General features: G+C 43.7%; 1 protein-coding gene across 1 annotated transcript; it reads right to left on the bottom strand.

The window, feature by feature from the left end:
• Positions 1-595: 595 nt before the first annotated feature.
• Positions 596-1,084, bottom strand: LOC109752028 (pectinesterase inhibitor-like). The gene has a single exon (XM_020310894.1). The coding sequence runs from the start codon at positions 1,082-1,084 to the stop codon at positions 596-598; it is 489 nt and encodes a 162-aa protein (XP_020166483.1).
• Between the last annotated feature and the right edge of the window lie 23,516 nt (positions 1,085-24,600).

Genomic DNA, 24,600 nt, shown 5'->3' with positions numbered 1-24,600 from the left:
GATGGTTCATACGTCACGTATGTTGCATATGCCATGGAAGATGTTGACTCGTCTCGGAAGGGGAGGTGAGCGACAGGGGAAGGGTGAAGGGGAAGGCGATCGAGTGGAGAGGCGAGAGAAGGGGAAGGGTGAATTGAGTGAAGAGACAGGAAGGCGAAGAGATTAGAGTAATTATTCTTCGGACGGTGCCAGGGAAAGAGATTTTTCACTTTTATTTCTAGGGATAGAAGGTTGCGCTTTGGTGTGTTAATTGAAGAAAAATGATGACGTGGCGAACTGATGAAGTGGATAGGCTGCATGTCAAGATAAATATGGTAGTGGGGATGGATCTCTTAGGTAGTATATAGGATTCCCATTAATGTTTGAGTCTGAGATCAGACCACTCTTTAGTGCGGATGCTTGAGAGGGATGCTAGGATTCCCATTTTTAATGTCTCTAAAATAATTCATATTGCAGCAATGACCAAAACAATGTTGATAGATGACCGAATAACTGTTTATTGATAGGAATACATAGATTAGCTGAGAATGGCTTATGATCTATCACTTGTGGATAAGGAGCCCGATGAGTTCAGCAGTGACGCCACACCGCTCCATCATTTTTGATCACTTTCAACAGGGGGATCCTTTTTTATTTGCTTGAACGCATTATCGCACACATCACTGGCAGCCTTGGCCTCCAACACCTTCCTCAACGCATCGGCATAGTCCCCGACATGGAGACTATGTTTGGCAAGGACCTCGAGGTTATCTATAGCATCACCATAGGCCATGAGGCAGGCGAGCAGAGCGTCCCCCACAGGTCTGCCCTGGTTGTGTCTGGCCCAGACTCCGAAGTTCTTGCCATTGAATTTTGCGATGGCGGTGGCTATCTCCAGCGCGATGCTGGCGAGCTCATGCACGGTGGAGGCCTGGGTGCTATGTTCATCGTAGCTCAACACATCCTCGCACAATGCAGGGTTCTTGGTTTTCTTGCACGTGTTGGATATGAAAGCGACATCGGCGTGGGCTGAGGGGAGCCCATAAGACATGAGGGAAAGCACGACGAGAACCATAGCCATGGACATTGTTGGAGTGCCCACCATTGTAGTTTACACTTTGCACCTAGCTAGGTATTATTGTGTTGGTGCAGGACATGGCAACTCTTTCTTCTATATATAAGACTTCGTGCCAGAGAAAATCCTAAAGCTATTGTCCGCATTAATGATTGTGTATTTATTCATACTGCTACATGAAATTAATAGCAAATCAAATGAATAATAGTACTAGCAAATCAAATAGATTTAGTTATTAAATGTATAATGTAGGAAATAAAAAATTGAATGCACTGGTTGCTTCTGGTGAGTTTCACTACAAGAAAAGACACATCCGTGACATTTTGGGCCGAACAAATTTTTTTTGTCATACTTATGACACTTCTATGACGATAATTGTGACAAAACCCGGTATCATCATAGATGTGCTGGGGTCCTACTTCTATGACAAAAAATCATGACAGAAAATGGGCTTTTCGTCCTGGGCGGGCCGGAGATGCAGCTGCATGACATTCTTTGGGCCGTCCATGACAGAAAAAACGTGGTAGAAGTGAGGGCACGAAAAATATCGGGGAGTTCCCGGTTACGGTGGGTGGTCAGGGGTCGAGCGATGCGTGTTTCTCTCGTACACGTACGCGCGTGGGTGCGAGGCGTTGGGCTCTAACTAAACCCGAGCGAGGCGTTGGGCTCTAACTGAACCCGAGCGATTGCACTGCAGGCTACGCGTTACACTGAACTCGAGCGATCAATCAATCCCTTGCCGTTAACTGAACCCGAGTGATTCCTTCGCTACTGCTGCTAACTGAAGCTGATCAAAATGCTGCCTCTGGATGAACAATGAGCGTTGTTGGGGGGGGGGGGTTTGGATGAATAGTTCCCGGTGGGGGGTTGGATGAACAGGACCCTGTGGTGTTGCTGCTGGACAAACAGGACCCCGATCGATCGAGCCAGTTGGGGGGTGGATGAACAGGACCCTGTGGAGGGGTGGATGAACAGGACCCCGTGGAGGGCTGGTTGAACTGTAGCCGGTGGTGGGCTGGTTGAACAGTAGCCGGTGGAGGGCTGGATGAACAGTAGCCCGTGGAGGGGTGGTTGAACAGGACCCCGTGGAGAGGGTTGGTTGAACAGTAGCCGGTGGAGGAGCGGTGGAGGCTGGATGAACAGGAGCCTGTGGATGATCAGTCGCAGGTGGAGGCTGGAGGAGGTCGACGGTGGATGAACGGTGGAGATGAACAGTATCCCGTGGAGTCCTGTTTTGCGGTACGCCACACCCGTCCCGATGAACATGACCCCCGTTTCGACCGTAGCGCTCCAACACAAGTCCGTTTCCTTCGTTTTGCGGTATGCCACACCCCTCCCGATCAACAGGACCCCGTTTCCACCGTAGGAGGTCCGTTTCCTCCGTTTTGCGGTATGCCAGACCCCTCCCGATGAACAGGATCCCATTTCGACCGTGGCCGGTCGAACACAAGGCCGTTTCCTCCGTTCTGCGGTACGCCAGGCCTCGTTTCCATCGGTTGTTCCATCCAAGCCGGTTGGCTCCCGATGAACACGACGACACATTCCGTTCCGACCCAGTCGGTTGGCTCCCCATGAACACAATGACGATGCAGTTTCTCCGTTCCGACCTAGCCATGTACACGAGCCCTGTCCGTACGTATGCGCGAGTAGACGTTCGAGACCCCGCCCGTATGTACGTATGTGGCTGTATTTTCTTTCTTGCACCCTGGCCACTGTACGTACGTGTACATGCTACGTGCGCGCCTCTACTATGACACGTGCCCTTTCTTGCACGGCCACGGTTCATCGCTACAGCCTGCAGACAGACCGATCGACCAGTATGTATGTACACGTTCGCGACTAGAATGACAACGCTACGTACACTTCGACCAGGTGGGTCCCGACTGTCAGGCACTTCCTTGCGTGCGAAGATGTAGCTGGTGGGTCCCAGCAGTCAGGGGGCGAATCAATTTTTTTGCCCGTAATATGGACGCACTTCCTTGGGTGCGAAGATGTAGCTGGTGGGTCCCAGCAGTCAGGGGGAGAAAACATTATTTTTCACGGTAAAAAGGATGCAGTTGCATGCATGCGTCCATGGGCGTGGTGCGTCCCCACTGTCAGCCTCTCACGTACAGTCATCTTCCGATGACTCTCAGTTGTTGACCACGTTGACCACACCGTGCCGAGCGCACCAAGGCCGGTGGACGACGGCGAGGCCCCAGACTAGAATGACCCGGAGATGGGGAGGATGCGGTAGTGGAGTCGCAGATGGAGAGGAGTGGGAAACTTGACTGGTTCGGGTGCGCGGCAACCCTGCCGCGGTTCCGCCCACGAGAGACAGGAGCAAGAACAGAGGTTGAAGAAGGAGCACGGCTGTTGGATTAACATCCAACGGTCCAGCTGCTAGAATCATTTGTTGATTAAGTTGACAAAGCCCTGCATACACGTCCGCTTAGTAGGCCCACAAGTCAGCCACCAAATCTGACGGGTCCCAGCTGTCAACGGGAGGAATATATTTTTTTGCATAACAAGGAGGCACTTCCTTCCACGCGAAGAACAGCCGGTGGGTCCCAGCTGTCAGGGGGAACATGTTTTTCAGCTTAATAAGGAGGAAATTTCCTTGCGTGCGACCATGGACCTCGTGGGTCCCAGCCGTCAGGCTCTCCACGTACAGTCCTCTTCCGATGACTCTTGTTTGTTGACCACGCCGCACCGAGCGCATCGAGGCGGTGGACGACAGCGAGGCCCCAAACGGGAACAACCCGAAGATGGGAAGACGCGGCAGTGGAGTCACAGATTGAGACGAGGAGAAGGGTTATAACTAGTTCTGGTGCGGCGTGGGGCTGCAGTCGGTGGAGAATAACAGGAGGTGTGGAGGAGTGGAGGGATAGCCTGGCCGGCGGTGGGTTAGCGCTTCACAGCGAAGCATGCTAAGCAGATCCGCTAGCCGCCGGAGGCCGAACCAGGCGGTCCCGGCGATGCTGGAGGAAGAAGACGAGAGATTGAAGGTGCATTCCGGCCATTGGATATAAATCCAATGGCTGTGGATGTCATAATCATTTGTTGACCAAGTTGACAACGCCCTGCGTAGGCTTCGACCTATTGCCCCACATGTCAGCCTGCAAAAATGTGGCATATATTTAACCCATGTTTTGTCCATTTGCTGGGCTGGGTGAACAAATAATTTCGCGTCAATGCGGCCCATTTATATTTTCTAAGAAATCCCAGCCCATTTGCACTTTCTTGAAATATATGAATTAGCTGGGCTTGTTCTATATACAATGTTAGGTTAGAAGGAGCAACTAATATCAAAAAATAACCAGAGCGACACATTTTTCATATATAAAATTAACAAATTAGCGAGTTATTGCTCAAAATAAAAATGAGCGCGTTATTATTACATTGGTCCTTAAAATCTTCGCAAGCTTTTGTACGCAATCACTAGGATTTTCCTTGCCTGTGAGTCAAAAACAACTAGGATTTTCCTTGCCTGTGTGTCAAAAACAACCAGGATTTTCCTTGCCAACTTCTGTTAAACATTTACTTTTATAAGTTAATAACAGTGAGATGTATTTATAATGTATATATGTCTCTATAAAATATATGATAATAGTAATAATATAAATATATATAATGTGGTTAGACGGGAAAACATAAATTGGAGACAACATATTATTCTTATATATAGATAAATAGAACAGAGATCTGCATTTTATTAAAAAAATACATTGGGCTGCTGATCTTTAAGAAATGGCCCATAGGCCGGTATGGACCTCAAAAAATAAGTTGAAACCACTTTCTCCGTATGTCGTGGGCTACGCATGTTAAAAAACAAAACCTAGGCCTAGCTGATACTTGTTCGCCCTTTGGAAAAAAATGATACCAGCTAGATCCCCGAGCGAACTGGATTAAAGAGGGGGCCGGCGGCGTGACTGAAGAAGCACATCAGGAGCGATTTTTTTTCGGTGGATGGCTCTTGATGGCATTTTTTACTTGCCTCTGCACCATACAACTTGTATTTTTAGCATCCCAGTCCGTGGTGGACCAGAAGCCCATTTGATGGGCGGGCCAACCTACAGAAACCAGCACTCGATTTTTCATCAATCCCCAAAAACAACGAAGTACTATGTTTGTTTTGAGGCTGAAAACATTACGGCAGGGGTTGAGCAGGGGAGGGGGGAAGACAGAGCAAAAAGATTAAAAAGAGCTGATGTGCCGTTGCTACCCTAACAAAGCAGGTGCAATTCTTCTCGGGAAGAAGGTGTGTCGTTGACACCCACACGTCACAAATCCCACAGTAGGCATACTAACAAGTTCACACACAAGTACAACAGAAAAGGTAAACATTCGTATCAAACTCAGGTTCACAGGACACATTCATATTCATAGCCAACATTCACAATCAACAACTCAAAAGATTCATATATACACAAGTTCAGCATGTCTATGCATCCAAATGATTGATAGATCACACGAAATATTCATAGATAATTCACAAAAAGATTCAGATATACAAATGTTCAGTATGTTTATGCATCCAAATGATTGAGATCACAGCCAATATCATCCATGGATGAACTTTAATTACCTAGGGTACAGATTGGTATATGGTGTTCAGTCGGAGGTACTTCTTGCTAAAATTAATGCTTGTATGAGTAAACTTTCGAGTACATAAGAGGCAACACAGACAATCTGAACTTTGCTTGTAGGTTTATCCTCAAATAGTGGACTCGTGGCGAGGGAGGTTTGAGCAACTTGGCCACTACTTTCATCCAACTAGTTTACTGGTTCATCTTGGTCCTGTAGCTCGCCAAAATTCTACATTGCAGACAAGAAAGGAGGTGGTTGAGAAAATGAACCACCCAAATTTTTTGTGCAGTTCAACTGAAATGGAGCATCCCTAGCGTGCAGACTGATTAAGTGCCAGATGAATATACGCGTCAACCAACTTGTCTGGAATCTTTAGACTCCATGTCATACAGTTCACTACCATATGTGCCGATAACCAAAAGGCACAAGTTGGGACGAAAGACTGGACTGCGTTTTTCTGGGCTATGCGCCAAGCAATATTTTTGGCGTTCACTCTCCTAATACTTGGAGTTTGACAACTGGTTGACGCCGGTTGATACTCGAATGAATACAGGCACTTCTTCTTGTCAACATCGATGCTTGTCTGAGTGAACTTTGGAGTACATAGCAGCAGCATAAGTGCATGTCCATCTGATCTTTTTGTGCAGTTCTACTGAAATCACCCAATGTAATGATTTGCCTGCGAGTTCAGGCTCCAAGTTACTCCTTTATGAAATCGGCAAACAGTAGCACCATACCAAATTACCAATACATATGACAAGCACAATAATCAGGATAAAGACCAGTACCAACCTGTGTGAGGTAGCATATCAATTACTATTTCCTTTGACTGGAAGCCGAGATAAGCCAAGCGACTGACATCAAAGGAATAAAGCAAGCCCAAATTAGCGACTGACAGGAAAGGAAGGAAGCTGTCGAGGCAATGAAGCACCCAAAGATTTTGTGCAGTTCCACCAAAATCGAGCATCCCTGTTGGCACATATATTGAGAGAGTGAGATTACTGTAATAGTGGGACTAGTTGATGAAACATACACTAACAAATAGAACCACCCTCATTATCTTAATGGGTAAAGTTAGCAACATAGTAGTCTTGCTTAAAGAGAGGTATTTGTTTATTTAATCAGTGCCAATTAGCTCAACACTCAAAGCATTGCCATGTATAATAGGTCGCAAAACTTTAACGTGCAAAGATAACGGAGTTTCTCATGACAGTAGCGCGATACAAATAGAGATGACAGCAAACTAATATGGATGAAGGCCTAAGGCCGGTACAAACCTGAGGAAAAAAGCTTATTCATGTAGTCCCATAAGAGATGATAAAGCACTCACTGGAATCACTCAATAGTATATATTTTTGTGCACTTCAAATGTATGTTTGAAATCACTCTTGTTTACCAGTGCTGACATTATATCGAAAGATTATCAAGAACTTCCAGCAAAGTTAAAGCACTGGCTGGGATACAGTTCATTGTATTGTCTTGTGTAGTTCCACTAAAATGTATGATTGGCACAACATGATCCTGGTTTGCACAAGTAGGAACAAGGTGAAACCTTCATTAGCTTGATGAGAAAGGATAGAAAGACATTAACATATTACTCTAACAGTAGCATCAAATTCATGATGGACAATACGCAAAACATTGCCTCATTGAACCAATGGCAATAAATTGACATGCAAAACAATAGCACTATTATGTCATGACACTAATAATATTCCCTCCCTGCTCCACCACATGATTCACCTCCATAGACAAACATACACACATACATGATTCAGCATAGGGTGCTACTAAAGATTTGTTTAACTCCGACAGGGAAATTAGGCAGCAATAAATTAGTGGTACTTAACTACTCTTAATTAATTAAGTGACCTTGCAGGAGAGACAACAAAAGTGGAAGGGCTCCCCGGAGGATCGTCTCACATGTAAGGTAGACGTTGCCGGAGCCCTTGAATGTCCTGGACTGAGGCCTCTAGCTTCAGCAAGATCACCTTGGCACTGTTTATTCTTCTTCTTCTTCCTCTTCATGCTCTGTTTCTATTTCTCCTCATCAATTGGTGAAACCAAGTACATGATTGGCCTTCTATTTCTGAATTGGTTTTGTCAGTGAGGGAGTACAAGTGTACTAGTAAACAATAGCATTATTTTCTCATGGGAATCGCAAAATAGAGATGAACACATGCATTAAATATTATTCTTACCTAAAGGAAGGTTATGGCGCCAATATGGATGATGAGGATTGGAACACATATCTCCCATTGTGCAGTTCCACCAAAATGAATCAACTGTTCCATTCTGACATTCCAGTTAAACAACACAAAAGTCACTTCTTTTAAGAAGTGTTTTGTGCGGTGCACCAAAAGGTCACAACAACAACCTGGTGAAATGGATATCCCTGTTTGCACAAAAAGCTACAATGGAAACAGTCAGAGTCTCAAACAATTACAGGCAAAAATATTTGGCTAAACTTGTCATGGCTTATAACAGTGGAATGGCTTCATTTTACCAGGGGCATTAGATTAAGAACAACTAAATATTTGGTATAAGGGCATGGGACAATGGGTGCACCAGCATTCCAGCACCATGTACCTAAACAGGGGCATAAAGTGGTGATTCAGAGTTTGTTGCCCCAAGAAACAAACATCCAAGAAACATATCTAGGTTGGTCCCATTTTTGTTCACTCTAGCCACCTACTCCTATGTGTGGATAGCAAATCTAGTCCAGGTCATACCACTGTGTACAACGTTACCCCTATATTTCCCTTTTCGACCAAGAGTCCGGTTGGATGATCTGTCTGTACTACTTTCACCCCCTTTCCTTCCTGTTTGTACCAAGTCCGATGTACATACTAAATTCCCCCACCCCCACTTTATTTCTTGTTTGAACCAAGTACAAGATTCGACTCCATGAAGTAGCTTTACCTCTAACAATAGAAGAAGAAAAATAGGTGACGTTGGACCATCCGATGGAGAGGGGTTGAGAGGTAGAAAATGATGCACATGCAGCGACATAGAGAGCTGGGGAAGTAGAGCTATGGCGGTTTCGAAGGAAGATATACCTGAAGGTCGTCGGGATGTGGATAGGTGGGTGGCGGGAGGCCGGATCCGCCCACACTAGGGCAACGACGAAGGGATCAGAGGACCTCCCGCGCCTGCGCTCGGCCAGAGATAACGGTGCGGCCGGCAGTGGGTCTCCTCCCTCACTGTCGACGACGGCCTAAACGCTGCCCCTCCTCCCTTCACCGGCGGAGGGGGATACGTCTGGGTCTATAACCAGCGGTGAGGATAGAAAGACAATGTTTTTTGAAGGGAGAAAGACAGTGTTACCACCGCTAACTTGTTTAGATCTAGAGAGGATGAGATTGCGTGAATAGAGCAACCCTAGCAAGCAAGCGCGGAGGCTCCGGCCTATATATACGTATTGGGGTAGTTTTCCTTTTTCACTCCATCAAAACAATCGTTTAAAATTGTGTACGTGCCAGGTCGCCATTTTTTTAGTTGTTGATTGTTTTTTGAGATAGCTACCCGCTTATTCCAAGTGGTGTTACGGTGTGCCAGGTCGCACTTTGTATCGTTCAAGTCTGGTACAAGACCCTCCATTAAATGAACAACCACCCCCTCGTAAAAATTGTGAACAAGCCCACGACTAAAATTATCGGAAACGTGGGCTGCCCCAACATGCATTATTATTTATATTTTCTACTCCCTCCGTTCCTAAATATAAGTCTTTTTAGACATTTCAAATGGACTACAACATACGGATGTATGTAGACATATTTTAAAGTATGGATTCGTTCATTTTGCTCCGTATGTAGTCACTTGTTAGAATCTCTAAAAAGACTAATATTTGGGAACGGAGGGAGTATGTGGGAGTATCCTCAAAACAAAATGTGAGAGTACAATATTTATTGGGCCCCTTTGTAATTGGTGCTAAATTTTGACCAAAGATTTAACTGACAAAATGTTAGTGCATGTTAATAAAAATTATATCCTTTGATTCGTATTTGAACATAGTTTTCAATGATGTAGGGGCTGTCTGGTTTCCAGCCACATATTGCCACACTTTGCCACACCTCACCTTAGGCAAATTTGACCAAGTTAGGTGGGTGTTTGGTTCTAGCCACACCTAAGACAAGAATATTTTTGTTAGCAGTGAACCCCACATGTCATAGACACAAAAAGTGTGGCAAGATTCCCTTAGGCAAGCCAAAGTGTGTCTAACAATTTGAGCAACTCAAGTTAGGAAAGTGTAGCAAAAATAATGTGGCAACATAAGACAAACATAGTCACAATCCAAACAGCCCCGTAATTTTTTGTGACATGCATGAACATTTGGTTAGTTAAATTTATAGTCAAACTTTGGCAAGGTGCATCAAATCAACACATGCAAGTATCAAAAGGAAAGTCACGGCATGCATGCATGCGTTGTACTCTCTCCATTTCCAAATATAAGTCTTTTTAGAGATTGCAACAAGTGACTACATACGAAGCAAAATGAGTGAATCTACACTCTAAAATGTTTCTACATACATCTGTATGTTGTAATCCATTTGAAATGTCTAAAAAGACTTATATTTAGGAACGGAGGGAGTAACTAATGCATCGGTAAACGCAAATTATTGAAATATATCGAGTGAAGTGCTTTGATGTGTCGCGTCAACTCGTACAAGACCGAGAAGTTTGATTACTACAATGCCCTCTTGCCTTAACCGCACCTGCCTTTGGCTGCATGACAGGTGGGCCACCCACTTGTTGGGCCCACCTGTCATAGACGCAAAGGCAGGAGTAGTAAGTCAATGAAGCTGCGTCCCTCCCTCGCCCATGAGCATGGTGGCTGGCAGGACTACGAGAAGCTTTCGTTTGATACACGCTCTCCCTCCCGCACGCGGTGGACATGCAGCAGTTCAATCGGTGTCAAATGGCCAGAAGCATACTGTAGTACTCCTCCACTGCAGTAGTACTCCATCATTTTGTTCGACTTCCCAAAGAGGCGAAGAGCCAAGCGCAGCCCGGACGCTCATGTGGCAGTTTCATGTGTAGAGTAGTCTAGGATAGCGTGTACCGTGCCTGTAAGCTTAAAATCATTGGGGTCGGCTCCATGCTTTTTTTGATTAAAATTATCTTCTGGCCCTACCTGTCATCCTGGTGATTCTAGTTTGCACACTCATCTGGTCAAGACAGGAATATATATTTTAATTTGTGGTGGGGTAAATATTAGAGGTTGCAGCAAATGGAGTATTGTACATTGCGGGTCTTTCAGCCAAGTTTAGAGGCAACCATGTGGGGCCAGTGCTATGATGTGTCGCGTCAACTCGTACAACAAGGAGAAGCTTGATTTTACTACTACACGCCTTCTCCCTCGCCCATGCGCGCGGTGGCTATCCCTCCCGCACGCGGTGGACGGACATGCAGCAGTGGATTCGATACTGTAGAAGTAGTAATAACATCATTGTTCGTCTTCTTAAAGAGGCGAAGAGCCAAGCGCAACCTGAACGTGGCAGTTGCGAACACTCGCGTGGCATGTAGGGGTGGGGCGTGGTGCGAAGCCTTGGAGCACGCATATAGCCAGGCTCTTGCATGAGACAAAATTGCTATTTGAGCCCACTATTGCAGTACTAGTACTTGCTAGTATAGCCCTGTAAACTGGAAAGGAGTATTTGCCTCTCTAGAGATTTCAAAAAGTGACTAGACTACACCGCGTGCAGTACTGGCTCAAATCTCAAATATCATCAACCAAGGCATTTTGTGATTGGAGGAATGTATCTCGTACTTTACAAAACTACCCTAATTAAACTCATGCATTAATTACGTAGTTCTCTCATTTTCCTCTCCGCCTTGGTTGCGGTTCACAGTATTGAGCAGTCCTATCTATACCCCTATATAGTGTGCGAATAACTTTGAAAGATGGTCGTTGGATGAAGCCAATCCGACGGTGCAGAGATGGCAAATCCGAGCACTACTGGTCGTTGGATATCATCTACATTCCACCAGATTTTGCCACATGTACAATCTAGAAGACTCCATGGTTGAACTTAAGCATAATGCAGAAACCTCAAAACACAAGCACTTCTCCTTTGTTCTAGAATCTTCCGTATCATAATTGCCCAAATTGTTTTCTACATGAATTGCCATTATTTGTTTTTACTTTATGCTTTACAACGCACAATTCCATGAATCTTAAAATAGATTAGTTTTTTATAAAAACTAATTGATTTTGAATGAGATGAACTATAAGCTACATCATTCATATATGACTCAAAGCTTACATGCTATAATGTGGTATTTATTCATAATTTGGTTGCCAAATCTCATGCGTGCAATGCACGTGTACCTTACTAGTATGCCTAGCCGCCCTATCTACATGCAGGACATCAAAGCATCCGGGCCCGCGTGCCATCCACCAAATCACAGTGAGGTGCTACAGTCGAGACTCACCGGTCACCCCGGTGTGGCCATCATGACCCGTCATATCACAAAACCCACACCTTTACCAACAGTGGTAAAGTGGCCTCAAAGTGGCCTCGAAGTTGGACTGGACGAAGGAACCATCATTTCACTGGAGTGCTCGTTGAAGCCCTTTCTCCCCTTTCTTGAAGAAAACCTCACTCCAGGCTACTCACTTCTGCCATTTTTCTTCTGTACAGACAAAGGAAAGGTGGGCGAATCAGTGATGCTGCTATATTTTCATTCCAAGAATCTTCTTTTTGCGAAGCACCCACCCATTCTCACAGCCTATTCTTTTCTCGTTTTCATTGCGATTGTGGTTTCCTTTCGATTGATTTTTGTTTGCCAGTTCATTGATGGATCCTGGAGCACTAGGCAAAGAGTTGCCGGCGGACAACCCACTGGAGACAGCGATCTTCAGGAAGCGAGCACCGACCAACGAGTTGACCATGTTGGCGGGCCAACCCATGGAGACGAAGAACTCCAAGAAACAAGCACTGGCCAAAGAGTTGGTGACGTTGGCGGACGAACTCCTCAAAGAAAGTTGGAAGAACAGCAAGGGCCCCACCGTGCCTACCCCAGAAACTCTAATGGCCACCTATGCGAGGCTCAAGGCCGAGTTTGAGGAGATAGTCGCCGTTGAGAAGCAGTATTCCCTTGGCAAGGTGATGGCCCCCATTGAGGACGAGGAGTTGGCCCCCGAAGGGATGGGATCCCCCGGTGAGCTGCACAAGGTAAAAAATAATGGCTTACCATAGTTGTGGTTTTTGATTATTTTCAATGTGCTTGCTAATATGTTAGGGTTGTGTAGGTGCCGATGGACGTCCTTGATGATTCCGATGTCGCGGCCCGTCCTGTGGACAACGCCCCAGAGATCGTTTTCGATGTCGCGGTCCGTCCTCTTGACATCGCCCCGGGGATCGATTCCGATGCCGCTGTCCATCCTGTGGACATCGCCCCAGAGATTGATTCCGATGTCGCGGTCAGTCCTGTGGACATCGCCCCAGAGATCGATTCCCATGCCGTTGTCCGTGCTGTGGTCATTGCCCGAGAGATCGATGACAAGAAATAGTTGGCCACGCTAATCCTTCAGGGTAGTTTGCATTGCCCTGTGTTTAATTACCAGAACGATGCGTGTTATCAAACCATCTTAGGGCTAGTGCACTGTCTTGTGTGGGCGGTACTTGCTACTTTTGTTTGATAGTGAATCATGCAAACCCTCTCTGAGTTATGGAAACAGATGTATCCTCACCAGCTTTTGATGTAATATATGGCATGCTTAGATGTAAGTTTGAAATGTTTATCATATCAGCAGGGCTTGTTTGATGATTCTTGGTGTTAGTAGGCTAGCTACTGTGCCAGCTATAGTACTTGCAAAACACTCACCGAAGAGAAACGTTGGGGCTGATGAGCTCGTGGTACGCTTATACTTATCCGTCGTCGACCGGCCAATAGCCCAAGCTCCTAAAATTGTAGGCTTAGCGATCGATCAGACAATAGTCGACACGGATACATTCAGGCCTCATTTGCTTCATAGGGTAGGAAAATCGTAGCAAAAGTACAGAGACGTACAACACAAAATCATAGCAGTACAGAGACGTACTCCCTCTGTTCCAAACTAGATGACTCAACTTTGTACTACTAACTTTGAAACGGAGGGAGTACAAATCCTAGGCGGGCTAGTTTGGCCTAGTGGGTTTCAGTGATATGACATGGTACAGTGTCGTCCAGTCTTCGCGTGTGGTTAGCAGTATTGCGGGTACAGTAAGTTTTCTTGAAGAAGCGGAATTCAACGAAGTCATTATGGTTCCTTTGTCTGACCAACTTACAGTGGGAAAGGTTGGGCCTGCACTACGACCGGGGTGGACCAGGATAATTTTGTGCATGGCAGGTGGACCAGGATGGTCGACGTCCCACATGTCAGCGAATGGAAAGTATTCTTTCCGATATAGAGGACGAGCAATGAGTATTCATTGTTTATTTTTTATGAAAGCTATTGTCTCCACTGTTACGACGGAGGAGTGTGAAACACGGCAGCCCAGTGAACTCGGCATGTGCACCACTCCCTCCTTCCTCATGTAATACTACCATAGTGTTGACTATAAGGTTGGATATAAAGGTTACAACTTTTTCTCACTTTCTCTCTATCTATTTCCTCTCAAATGTTTTTTACCTTTCTTTTTTTAGACACAATTGTTTTTTATGCCTCTTTATTTTAGAATTAGTTTTTTTATACCTAGGAGCACGTGTAGAGACGGGCTCTTGCAGAGCCCACTCCCTGACTTTGTCAATGCCTCTCTCTCCTCCACATAAGCGGGCTTATAGGCCAGTATTTTACTGGTACTACTTGCTATGAATGCGGGCAGCTGGTGTCTGAGGGGGGAGAGCGCGCGGGGAGGTGGGGGGGGAGGGTTCTGGTGGACCAGGGTGGTCAGAAGCGGGCTTGGAAGCGGTTCGGACTCCCGCATGGCCCACCTCACATTATCACCATATATTTCTTGGAGTCTGTGCGCGGCGGGCGGGCGATCTCTTCTCCCTCCCCCATCTCTCTCTTCTTAGCCGACGCCCGCTGAGCGATCAGATTTCTGCTATCGACAATCTATTCAATTGCAGTCCCACATGTCACTGAAATTGCAAGACAACGCGTGTCCCTTCTGGTGAGCGGCTGCTACCTCTTGAGCACTGCGTTGGTTTTCCCTTGAAGAGGAAAGGGTGATGCAGTAAAGTAGCGTAAGTATTTCCCTCAGTTTTTGAGAACCAAGGTATCAATCCAGTAGGAGGCCACGCCCAAGTCCCTCGCACCTACACAAACAAATATAAACCTCATCACCAACGCAATAAAGGGGTTGTCAATCCCTTCACGGTCACTTACGAAAGTGAGATCTGATAGATATGATAAAATAATATTTTTGGTATTTTTATAATAAAGATGCAAAGTAAAATAAAAGGCAATAAAAATAGCTAAGTGTTGGAAGATTAATATGATGGAAAATAGACCCCGGGGCCATAGGTTTCACTAGTGGCTTCTCTCAAGAGCATAAGTATTACGGTGGGTGAACAAATTACTGTTGAGCAATTGATAGAATTGAGCATAGTTATGAGAATATCTAGGTATGATCATGTATATAGGCATCACGTCCGTGACAAGTAGACCGACTCCTGCCTGCATCTACTACTATTACTCCACACATCGACCGCTATCCAGCATGCATCTAGAGTATTAAGTTCAAAAGAACAGAGTAATGCTTTAAGTAAGATGACATGATGTAGAGGGATAAACTCATGCAATATGATATAAACCCCATCTTGTTATCCTCGATGGCAACAATACAATACATGCCTTGCTGCCCTTGCTGTCACTGGGAAAGGACACCGCAAGATTGAACCCAAAGCTAAGGACTTCTCCCATTGCAAGAAAGATCAATCTAGTAGGCCAAACCAAACTGATAATTCGAAGAGACTTGCAAAGATAACCAATCATACATAAAAGAATTCAGAGAAGATTCAAATATTGTTCATAAATAAACTTGATCATAAACCCACAATTCATCGGTCTCAACAAACACACCGCAAAAGAAGATTACATCGAATAGATCTCCACGAGAATCGTGGAGAACTTTGTATTGAGACCCAAAGAGAGAGAAGAAGCCATCTAGCTAATAACTATGGACCCGAAGGCCTGAGGTAAACTACTCACACATCATCAGAGAGGCTTTGGTGTTGATGTAGAAGCCCTCCGTGATCGATGCCCCCTCCTACAGGACGCCGGAAATGGCCCCAAGATGGGATCTCATGGGTACATAAGGTTGCGGCGGTGGAATTAGGTTTTCGTGGATGCTTCTGTTGGTTTGGGGGTACGTAGGTATATATAGGAGGAAGAAGTATGTCGGTGGAGCAACATGGGCCCCATGAGGGTGGAGGGCGCGCCCAGGGGGGTAGGTGCGCCCCCCTGCCTCGTGCTCATCTAGTTGATTTCTTGACGTAGACTCCAAGTCCTCTAGATCATGTTTGTTCCGAAAATCACGTTCCCGAAGGTTTCATTCCATTTGGACTCTGTTTGATATTCTTTTTCTGCGAAACTCTGAAATAGGCAAAAAAACAACAATTTGGGCTGGCCTCCGGTTAATAGGTTAGTCCCAAAAATAATATAAAAGTGTATAATAAAGCCTATTAATCATCCAAAACATAATATAATATAGCATGAAGCAATCAAAAATTATAGATACGTTGGAGACGTATCAAGCATCCCCAAGCTTAATTCCTGCTCGTCCTCGAGTAGGTAAATGATAAAAACAGATTTTTTTGATGCGGAATGCTACTTGGCATAATTTTTAATGTAACCCTCTTAATTGTGGTATGAATATTCAAATCTGAAAGATTCAAGATAAAAGTTTAATATTGACATAAAAGTAATAATACTTCAAGCATACTAACTAAGCAATTATGTCTTCTCAAAATAACATGGCCAAAGAAAGTGCATCCCTACAAAATCATATAGTTTAGTCATGCTCCATTTTCATCACACAAGAATGCTCTCATCATGCACAACTCCGATGACAAGCCAAATAATTGTTTCATACTTTAGTAATCTCAAACTTTTTCAACCTTCACGCAATACATGAGCGTGAGCCATGGATATAGCACTATGGGTGGAATAGAATATAATGATGGGGGTTATGTGGAGAAGATCAAAAAGGAGAAAGTCTCACATCAACGCGGCTAATCAACGGGCTATGGAGATGCCCATCGATTGATGTTAATGCAAGGAGTAGGGATTGCCATGCAACAGATGCACTAGAGCTATAAATGCATGAAAGCTCAACAAAAGAAACTAAGTAGGTGTGCATCCAACTTGCTTGCTCACGAAGACCTAGGGCATTTGGGGAAGCCCATTGTTGGAATATACAAGCCAATTTCTATAATGAAAAATTCCCACTAGTATATGAAAATGACAAAACAAGAGACTCTCTATCATGAAGATCATGGTGCTACTTTGAAGCACAAGTGTGGAAAAAAGGATAGTAGCATTGTCCCTTTTTATTTTCTTCTTTTTTTGGGCCTTCCTTTTTTTATTTGGCCTTTCTTCTCTCTTTTTTTATTGGGACAATTCTCTATGAATGATGATCATCACACTTCTATTTATTTACAACTCAATGATTACAACTCGATACTAGAACAAAGTATGACTCTATATGAATGCCTCCGGCGGTATACTGGGATAGGCAATGAATCAAGAGTGACATGTATGAAAAATTATGAATGGTGGCTTTTCCACAAATACGATGTCAACTACATGATCATGCAAAGCAATATGACAATGATGAACGTGTCATGATAAACGGAACGGTTGAAAGTTGCATGGCAATATATCTCGGAATGGCTATGGAAATGCCATAATAGGTAGGTATGGTGGATATTTTGAGGAAGATATAAGGAGGTTTACGTGTGATAGAGCATATCATATCACGGGGTTTGGATGCACCGGCGAAGTTTGCACCAACTCTCAATGTGAGAAAGGGCAATGCACGGTACCGAAGAGGCTAGCAATGATGGAAGGGTAAGAGTGCGTATAATCCATGGACTCAACATTAGTCATAAAGAACTCACATACTTATTGCAAAAATCTACAAGTCATCAAAAACCAAGCACTACACGTATTCTCCTAGGGGGATAGATTGGTAGGAAAATACCATCGCTCGTCCCCGACCGCCACTCATAAGGAAGACAATCAAAGAACACCTCATGTTTCAAATTTGTTACATCACGTTTACCATATGTGCATTCTACGGGACTTGCAAACTTCAACACAAGTATTTCTCAATTTCACAACTACTCAACTAGCACAACTTTAATATCACTACCTCCATATCTCAAAACAATCATCAAGTATCAAACTTCTCTTAGTATTCAACACACTCATAAGAAAGTTTTACTAGTCTTGAATACCTAACATATTAGGATTAATTTCCCAATTTAAGCAAATTACCATGCTGTTTAAGACTCTCAAAATAATATAAGTGAAGCATGAGAGAATAATAGTTTCTATAAAACAAAACCACCGCCGTGCTCTAAAAGATATAAGTGAAGCACTAGAGCAAAAACTATATAGCTGAAAAGGTATAAGCGAAGCGCATAGAGTATTCTAACAAATTCCGAATCATGTGTGTCTCTCTCAAAAGGTGCGTACAGCAAAGATGATTGTGGTAAACTAAAAAGAAAAGACTCAAATCATATAAGACGCTCCAAGCAAAAACACATATCATGTGGTGAATAAAAATATAGCTCCAAGTAAAGTTACCGATGGAAGTAGACGAAAGAGGGGATGCCTTCCGGGGCATCCCCAAGCTTTGGCTTTTTGGTGTCCTTAGATTATCTTGGGGTGCCATGGGCATCCACAAGCTTAGGCTCTTGCCACTCCTTGTTCCATAATCCATCAAATCTTTTACCCAAAACTTGAAAACTTCACAACACAAAGCTTAGCAGAAAATCTCGTGAGCTCCGTTAGCGAAACAAAACACAAAACCACCGCAAGGTACTGTAATGAACTCATTCTTTATTTATATGGGTGTTAAACCTAATGTATTCCAACTTCTCTATGGTTTATAAACTACTTTATTAGCCATAGATTCATCAAAATAAGCAAACAACACACGAAAAATAGAATCTGTCAAAAACAGAACAATCTGTAGTAATCTGTAACTAACGCAAACTTCTGGAACTCAAAAAAAATCTACCAAAATAGGACGACCTATACAATTTGTTTATTGATCAGCAGCAATTGGAATCAGTATGTTATCACGTTCTGGTGATTTTTAACAATTGTTTTGGTGAACAGAAAGTTTCTGGAATTTTCAGCAAGATCTAATAACTATCATCCAAGAAGATCCTATAGGTTTAACTTGGCACAAACACTAATTAAAACATAAAAAAATCTAACCAGAGGCTAGATCAAAGATTTATTCCTAAACAGAAGCAAAAAGAAAAAAACTAAAAATAAAATTTGGGTTGCCTACCAACAAGCGCTATCGTTTAACGCCCCTAGCTAGCCATAAAAACACGGATAGATCTAGGTATTGCCATCTTTGGTAGGCAATCCATAAGTGGCTCTTATAATAGATTCATAAGGTAATTTAATCTTCTTTCTAGGGAATTGTTCCATGCCTTTCTTTAATGGAAATTGGAATCTAATATTCCCTTCCTTCATATCAATAATTGCACCAATCGTTCTAAGGAAAGGTCTACCAAGAATAATAGGACATGAAGGATTGCCATCTATATCAAGAACGATAAAATCTACGGGCACATAATTCCTATTTGCAACAATAAGAACATAATTCATCCTTCCCATAGGTTTCTTAATAGTGGAATCCGCAAGGTGCAAGTTTAAAAAGCAATCATCAAATTCGCGGAAACCTAACAAATCACACAAAGTTTTTGGAATTGTGGAAACACTAGCACCCAAATCACACAAAGCATAGCATTCATGATCTTTAATTTTAATTTTAATAGTAGGTTACCACTCATCATAAAGTTTTCTAGGGATAGAAACTTCCAACTCAAGTTTTTCTTCATAAGATTGCATCAAAGCATCAACGATATGTTTGGTAAAAGCTTTATGTTGACTATAAGCATGATGAGAATTTAGCATGGATTGCAACAAGGAAATACAATCTATCAAAGAGCAATTATCATAATTAAATTCCTTGAAATCCAAAATAGTGGGTTCATTAATATCTAGAGTTTTGATCTCTTCAATCCCACTTTTACCAATTTTAGCAAAAAATTCCAAATTTTTGGAACGCCTTCTAGGTAAAGGTGGCTCATAATCGGTCCCATCATTATCAAGATTCATATTGGAAAACAAAGATTTAATAGGGGACACATCAATAACTTTTAGATCTTCATCTTTATTTTCATAGAAACTAGAAGAATACGCTTTTACAAAGCAATCTTTCTTAGCACGCATCCTAGCGGTTCTTTCTTTGCACTCATCAATTGAAATTCTCATGGCTTTGATAGACTCATTGATATCATGCTTAGGTGGAATAGATCTAAGTTTCAAAGAATCAACATCAAGAGAAATTCTATCAACGTTCCTAGCCAATTCATCAACTTTAAGCAATTTTCTTCAAGCAAAGCACTGAAATTCTTTTGCGAATTCATAAACTCCTTAACACTAGTCTCAAATTCAGAGGGCATCTTATTAAAATTTCCATAAGAATTATTGTAGGAATTACCATAATTATTGGAGGAATTACTAGGATACGGCCTAGGATTAAAGTTTCCTCTATACGCATTGTTACCAAAATTATTCCTACCAACAAAATTCACATCCATAGATTCATTATTATTCTCAATCAAAGTGGACAAAGGCATATCATTAGGATCAGAAGAAACAATTTTAGTAGCAAATAATTTCATAAGTTCATCCATCTTTCCACTCAAAACATTAATTTCTTCTATCGCCTGCACTTTTTTATTAGTAGATCTTTCGGTGTGCCATTGAGAATAATTAACCATAATATTATCTAGGAGTTTAGTAGCTTCTCCTAAAGTGATTTCCATAAAAGTACCTCCCGCTGCCGAATCTAAAAGATTTCTAGAAGCAAAATTCAATCCGGCATAAAAATTTTGTATAATCATCCACAAATTCAAACCATGTGTAGGGCAATTACGTATCATTAATTTCATTCTCTCCCAAGATTGTGCAACATGTTCATGATCAAGTTGCTTAAAATTCATAATGTCGTTTCTAAGAGAGATGATCTTAGCGGGAGGAAAATACTTAGAGATAAAATCATCTTTATACTTATTCCAAGAATCAATACTATTTTTAGGCAAAGACGAAAACCAAGTTTTAGCACGATCTCTAAGCGAAAAAGGAAATAGATTCAATTTAATAATATCATTGTCGACATCTTTCTTCTTTTGCATATCACACAAATCAACGAAGCTATTTAGATGGGTAGCGGCATCTTCACTAGGAAGGCCGGCGAATTGATCTTTCATAACAAGATTCAACAAAGCAGCATTAATTTCACAAGATTCAGCATCGGTAAGAGGAGCAATCGGAGTGCTAAGAAAATCATTGTTGTTGGTATTGGTAAAGTCACACAATTTAATATTATCTTGAGCCATCATGACAAACAAGCAATCCACACACGAGCAAACAAGAAGCAAGCGAAAAAGAGGCGAACGGAAAAGAGAGGGCGAATAAAACGGCAAGGGTGAAGTGGGGGAGAGGAAAACGAGAGGCAAATGGCAAATAATGTAATGCGGGAGATAAGAGTTTGTGATGGGTACTTGGTATGTCTTGACTTTTGCGTAGACTCCCCGGCAACGGCGCCAGAAATCCTTCTTGCTACCTCTTGAGCACTGCGTTGGTTTCCCTTGAAGAGGAAAGGGTGATGCAGTAAAGTAGCGTAAGTATTTCCCTCAGTTTTTGATAACCAAGGTATCAATCCAGTAGGAGGCCACGCCCAAGTCCCTCACACCTACACAAACAAATATAAACCTCGCAACCAACGCAATAATGGGGTTGTCAATCCCTTCACGGTCACTTACGAAAGTGAGATCTGATAGATATGATAAGATAATATTTTTGGTATTTTTATAATAAAGATGCAAAGTAAAATAAAAGGCAATAAAAATAGCTAAGTGTTGGAAGATTAATATGATGGAAAATAGACCCGGGGGCCATAGGTTTCACTAGTGGCTTCTCTCAAGAGCATAAGTATTACGGTGGGTGAACAAATTATTGTTGAGCAATTGATAGAATTAATTGAGCATAGTTATGAGAATATCTAGGTATGATCATGTATATAGGCATCACGTCCGTGACAAGTAGACCAACTCCTGCCTGCATCTAGTACTATTACTCCACACATCGACAACTATCCAGCATGCATCTAGAGTATTAAGTTCAAAAGAACAGAGTAATGCTTTAAGTAAGATGACATGATGTAGAGGGATAAATTCATGCAATATGATATAAACCCCATCTTGTTATCCTCGATGGCAACAATACAATACGTGCCTTGCTCCTCCTGCTGGCACTGGGAAAGGACATCGCAAGATTAAACCCAAAGCTAAGCACTTCTCCCATTGCAAGAAAGATCAATCTAGTAGGCCAAACCAAACTGATAATTCGAAGAGACTTGCAAAGATAACCAATCATACATAAAAGAATTCAGAGAATATTCAAATATTGTTCATAGATAAACTTGATCATAAACCCACAATTCATCGGTCTCAACAAACACACCGCAAAAGAAGATTACATCGAATAGATCTCCATGAGAGAGGGGGAGAACATTGTATTGAGATCCAAAAAGAGAGGAGAAGCCATCTAGCTAATAACTATGGACCCGAGGGTCTGAGGTAAACTAGTCACACATCATCGCAGAGGCTTTGGTGTTGATGTAGAAGCCCTCCGTGATTGATGCCCCCTCCGGCAGGACACCGGAAAAGGCTTCAAGATGGGATCTCACGGGTACAGAAGGTTGCGGCGGTGGAATTAGGTTTTCATGGATGCTTTTGTTGGTTTGGGGGTACGTAGGTATATATAGGAGGAAGAAGTACGTCGGTGGAGCAACATGGGCCCCACGAGGGTGGAGGGCGCGCCCACGGGGGTAGGCGCGCCCCTGCCTCGTGCTCTCCTGGTTGATTTCTTGACGTAGACTCCAAGTCCTCTGGATCACGTTTGTTCCGAAAATCACGTTCCCGAAGGTTTCATTCCGTTTGGACTCTGTTTGATATTCTTTTTCTGCGAAACTCTGAAATAGGCAAAAAACAGCAATTTGGGCTGGGCCTCCGGTTAATAGGTTAGTCCCAAAAATAATATAAAAGTGTATAATAAAGCCCATTAATCATCCAAAACAGAATATAATATAGCATGAAGCAATCAAAAATTATAGATACGTTGGAGACGTATCAGCAGCGTGCGAGCCGGACTGTCGGGGGTGCCACGCGTACGAGTCGTAAGTGTGCAGCCTTTTCTTTTGAACTTGCAAAGCGTAACATTTTCGTGCGATCGATCGATAGAAATCCAGAACAAAATGACGTGGCCGGTGCTTTCCCGCGCGTTAGGCGGGCTAGTTTGTGTGATATGACGTCTTGCTCCATTTTTATGTAAGCAAGAGTTTACACTCTTATGTGGGAGGAGTGCAAAACAAGGCAGATCTGATTTTGATCGAGGGATAACTGTTCCCTGCCAAATAATGGAGCACTGTTAGCGATTATAGCATGATAGTTAGGGCATCTCCAGCGCTGGCCCACAAATTTACACCGGCATCTGTCCGAGGACACCAATGGATGCCATCCAATGCTGCCCGCATACCTTTCGACAACTATATGAACTAACCGGACGAAATTCGTGCACACAAAGCAAATTTCAAATTAACCAGATGAAATTCATTACATTTCGAAAACTTTTCCTACAAACTGGATGAAATTCGTTACATATTTCGCACAAACCGTACTAAAACCTACTGTAAACCTAATCTAAACAATCGCCGGTGCCCGACCACCATGTCCCGCCATGAACCCGAGAAAGCCGGCCATTGCCTTTGCCTCCTCCTCATCCGCCTCGATAACCTCCTCCTCTGGAGCACAAGGTTCTGAAGATTTCCGCCTCCACGTCGCCATCAAGCGGCTAATCGGCTGCCGATGTTTATCCCACCAAGCTTGGTGTCGACTGAATGGAGGAGCGATGGTCTTCCTGGGACCAGAGCGGTGGCGACCTATCGTGTACTACTCTTCCTCACTGCCGGCTGCGCACGCGCACGCGCACCGGCTTCGTGGTAGTGGCGGCGGAGGGCGGGCGGGGGGGGGGGGGGGGGGAGCCGGCGAACTCCTTCGTCTGCTCCTGCGACAGTACATCCAAGAGAGCTTTGGAGCGCGCCCAGAGCGGAGCCACCGATGTCCTTCGTCTGCACCTGTGACAGTACGTCCAAGAGAGCTTTGGAGCGCCAGGAGGCCATGGTTGGAGTGGTGCCGACAGAAGGAAGGGACCGGAGGAGAATGAGTGTGGGTCTTTGGCTATGGCTGGGAGCTGGGCTCAAGTTAATATAGCGGGCGAATGGCAATGAGCCGCGGCAAACGGATGGATGGCTGGCGCCGGAGTAGGTTCGTCGGGCGTGAATGCAGACGCTGCTTCAGTGACTTAACTACAGGTGCATTGGGTCACTGACATGTGGGCCCAACGGGCATCTGGCCCGCACATGTCGGTGACACACCAACTGCACCTGCAGTTAAGTCCGATGAATGCGGCATTGACGTTCTGGATAGATGGTGGCCGTTTCAGGCGGGAAGCGCGCGCTAGCGATGGAAGGGGTTTTGATAGGCCAGGGCGATCAGACGCTGGCGTGGTGGTAAAATGTGAACTCATGGATGACGAGCCTTTGAAGCGTATGCATCACATATTTACAACCAGGCGTCCATGCAACCGGTCTTATCGCCAGCTAGCCTTCGACGACCACCATTAGACACCACACAACCATGCATAACTTACGAATAATGGACGAATCGATCAG

This window comes from Aegilops tauschii, chromosome 4 (assembly GCF_002575655.3).
Source record: "Aegilops tauschii subsp. strangulata cultivar AL8/78 chromosome 4, Aet v6.0, whole genome shotgun sequence".
NCBI classification, from domain to species: domain Eukaryota; kingdom Viridiplantae; phylum Streptophyta; class Magnoliopsida; order Poales; family Poaceae; genus Aegilops; species Aegilops tauschii.
This window is presented reverse-complemented; position numbering and strand designations above follow the sequence as displayed.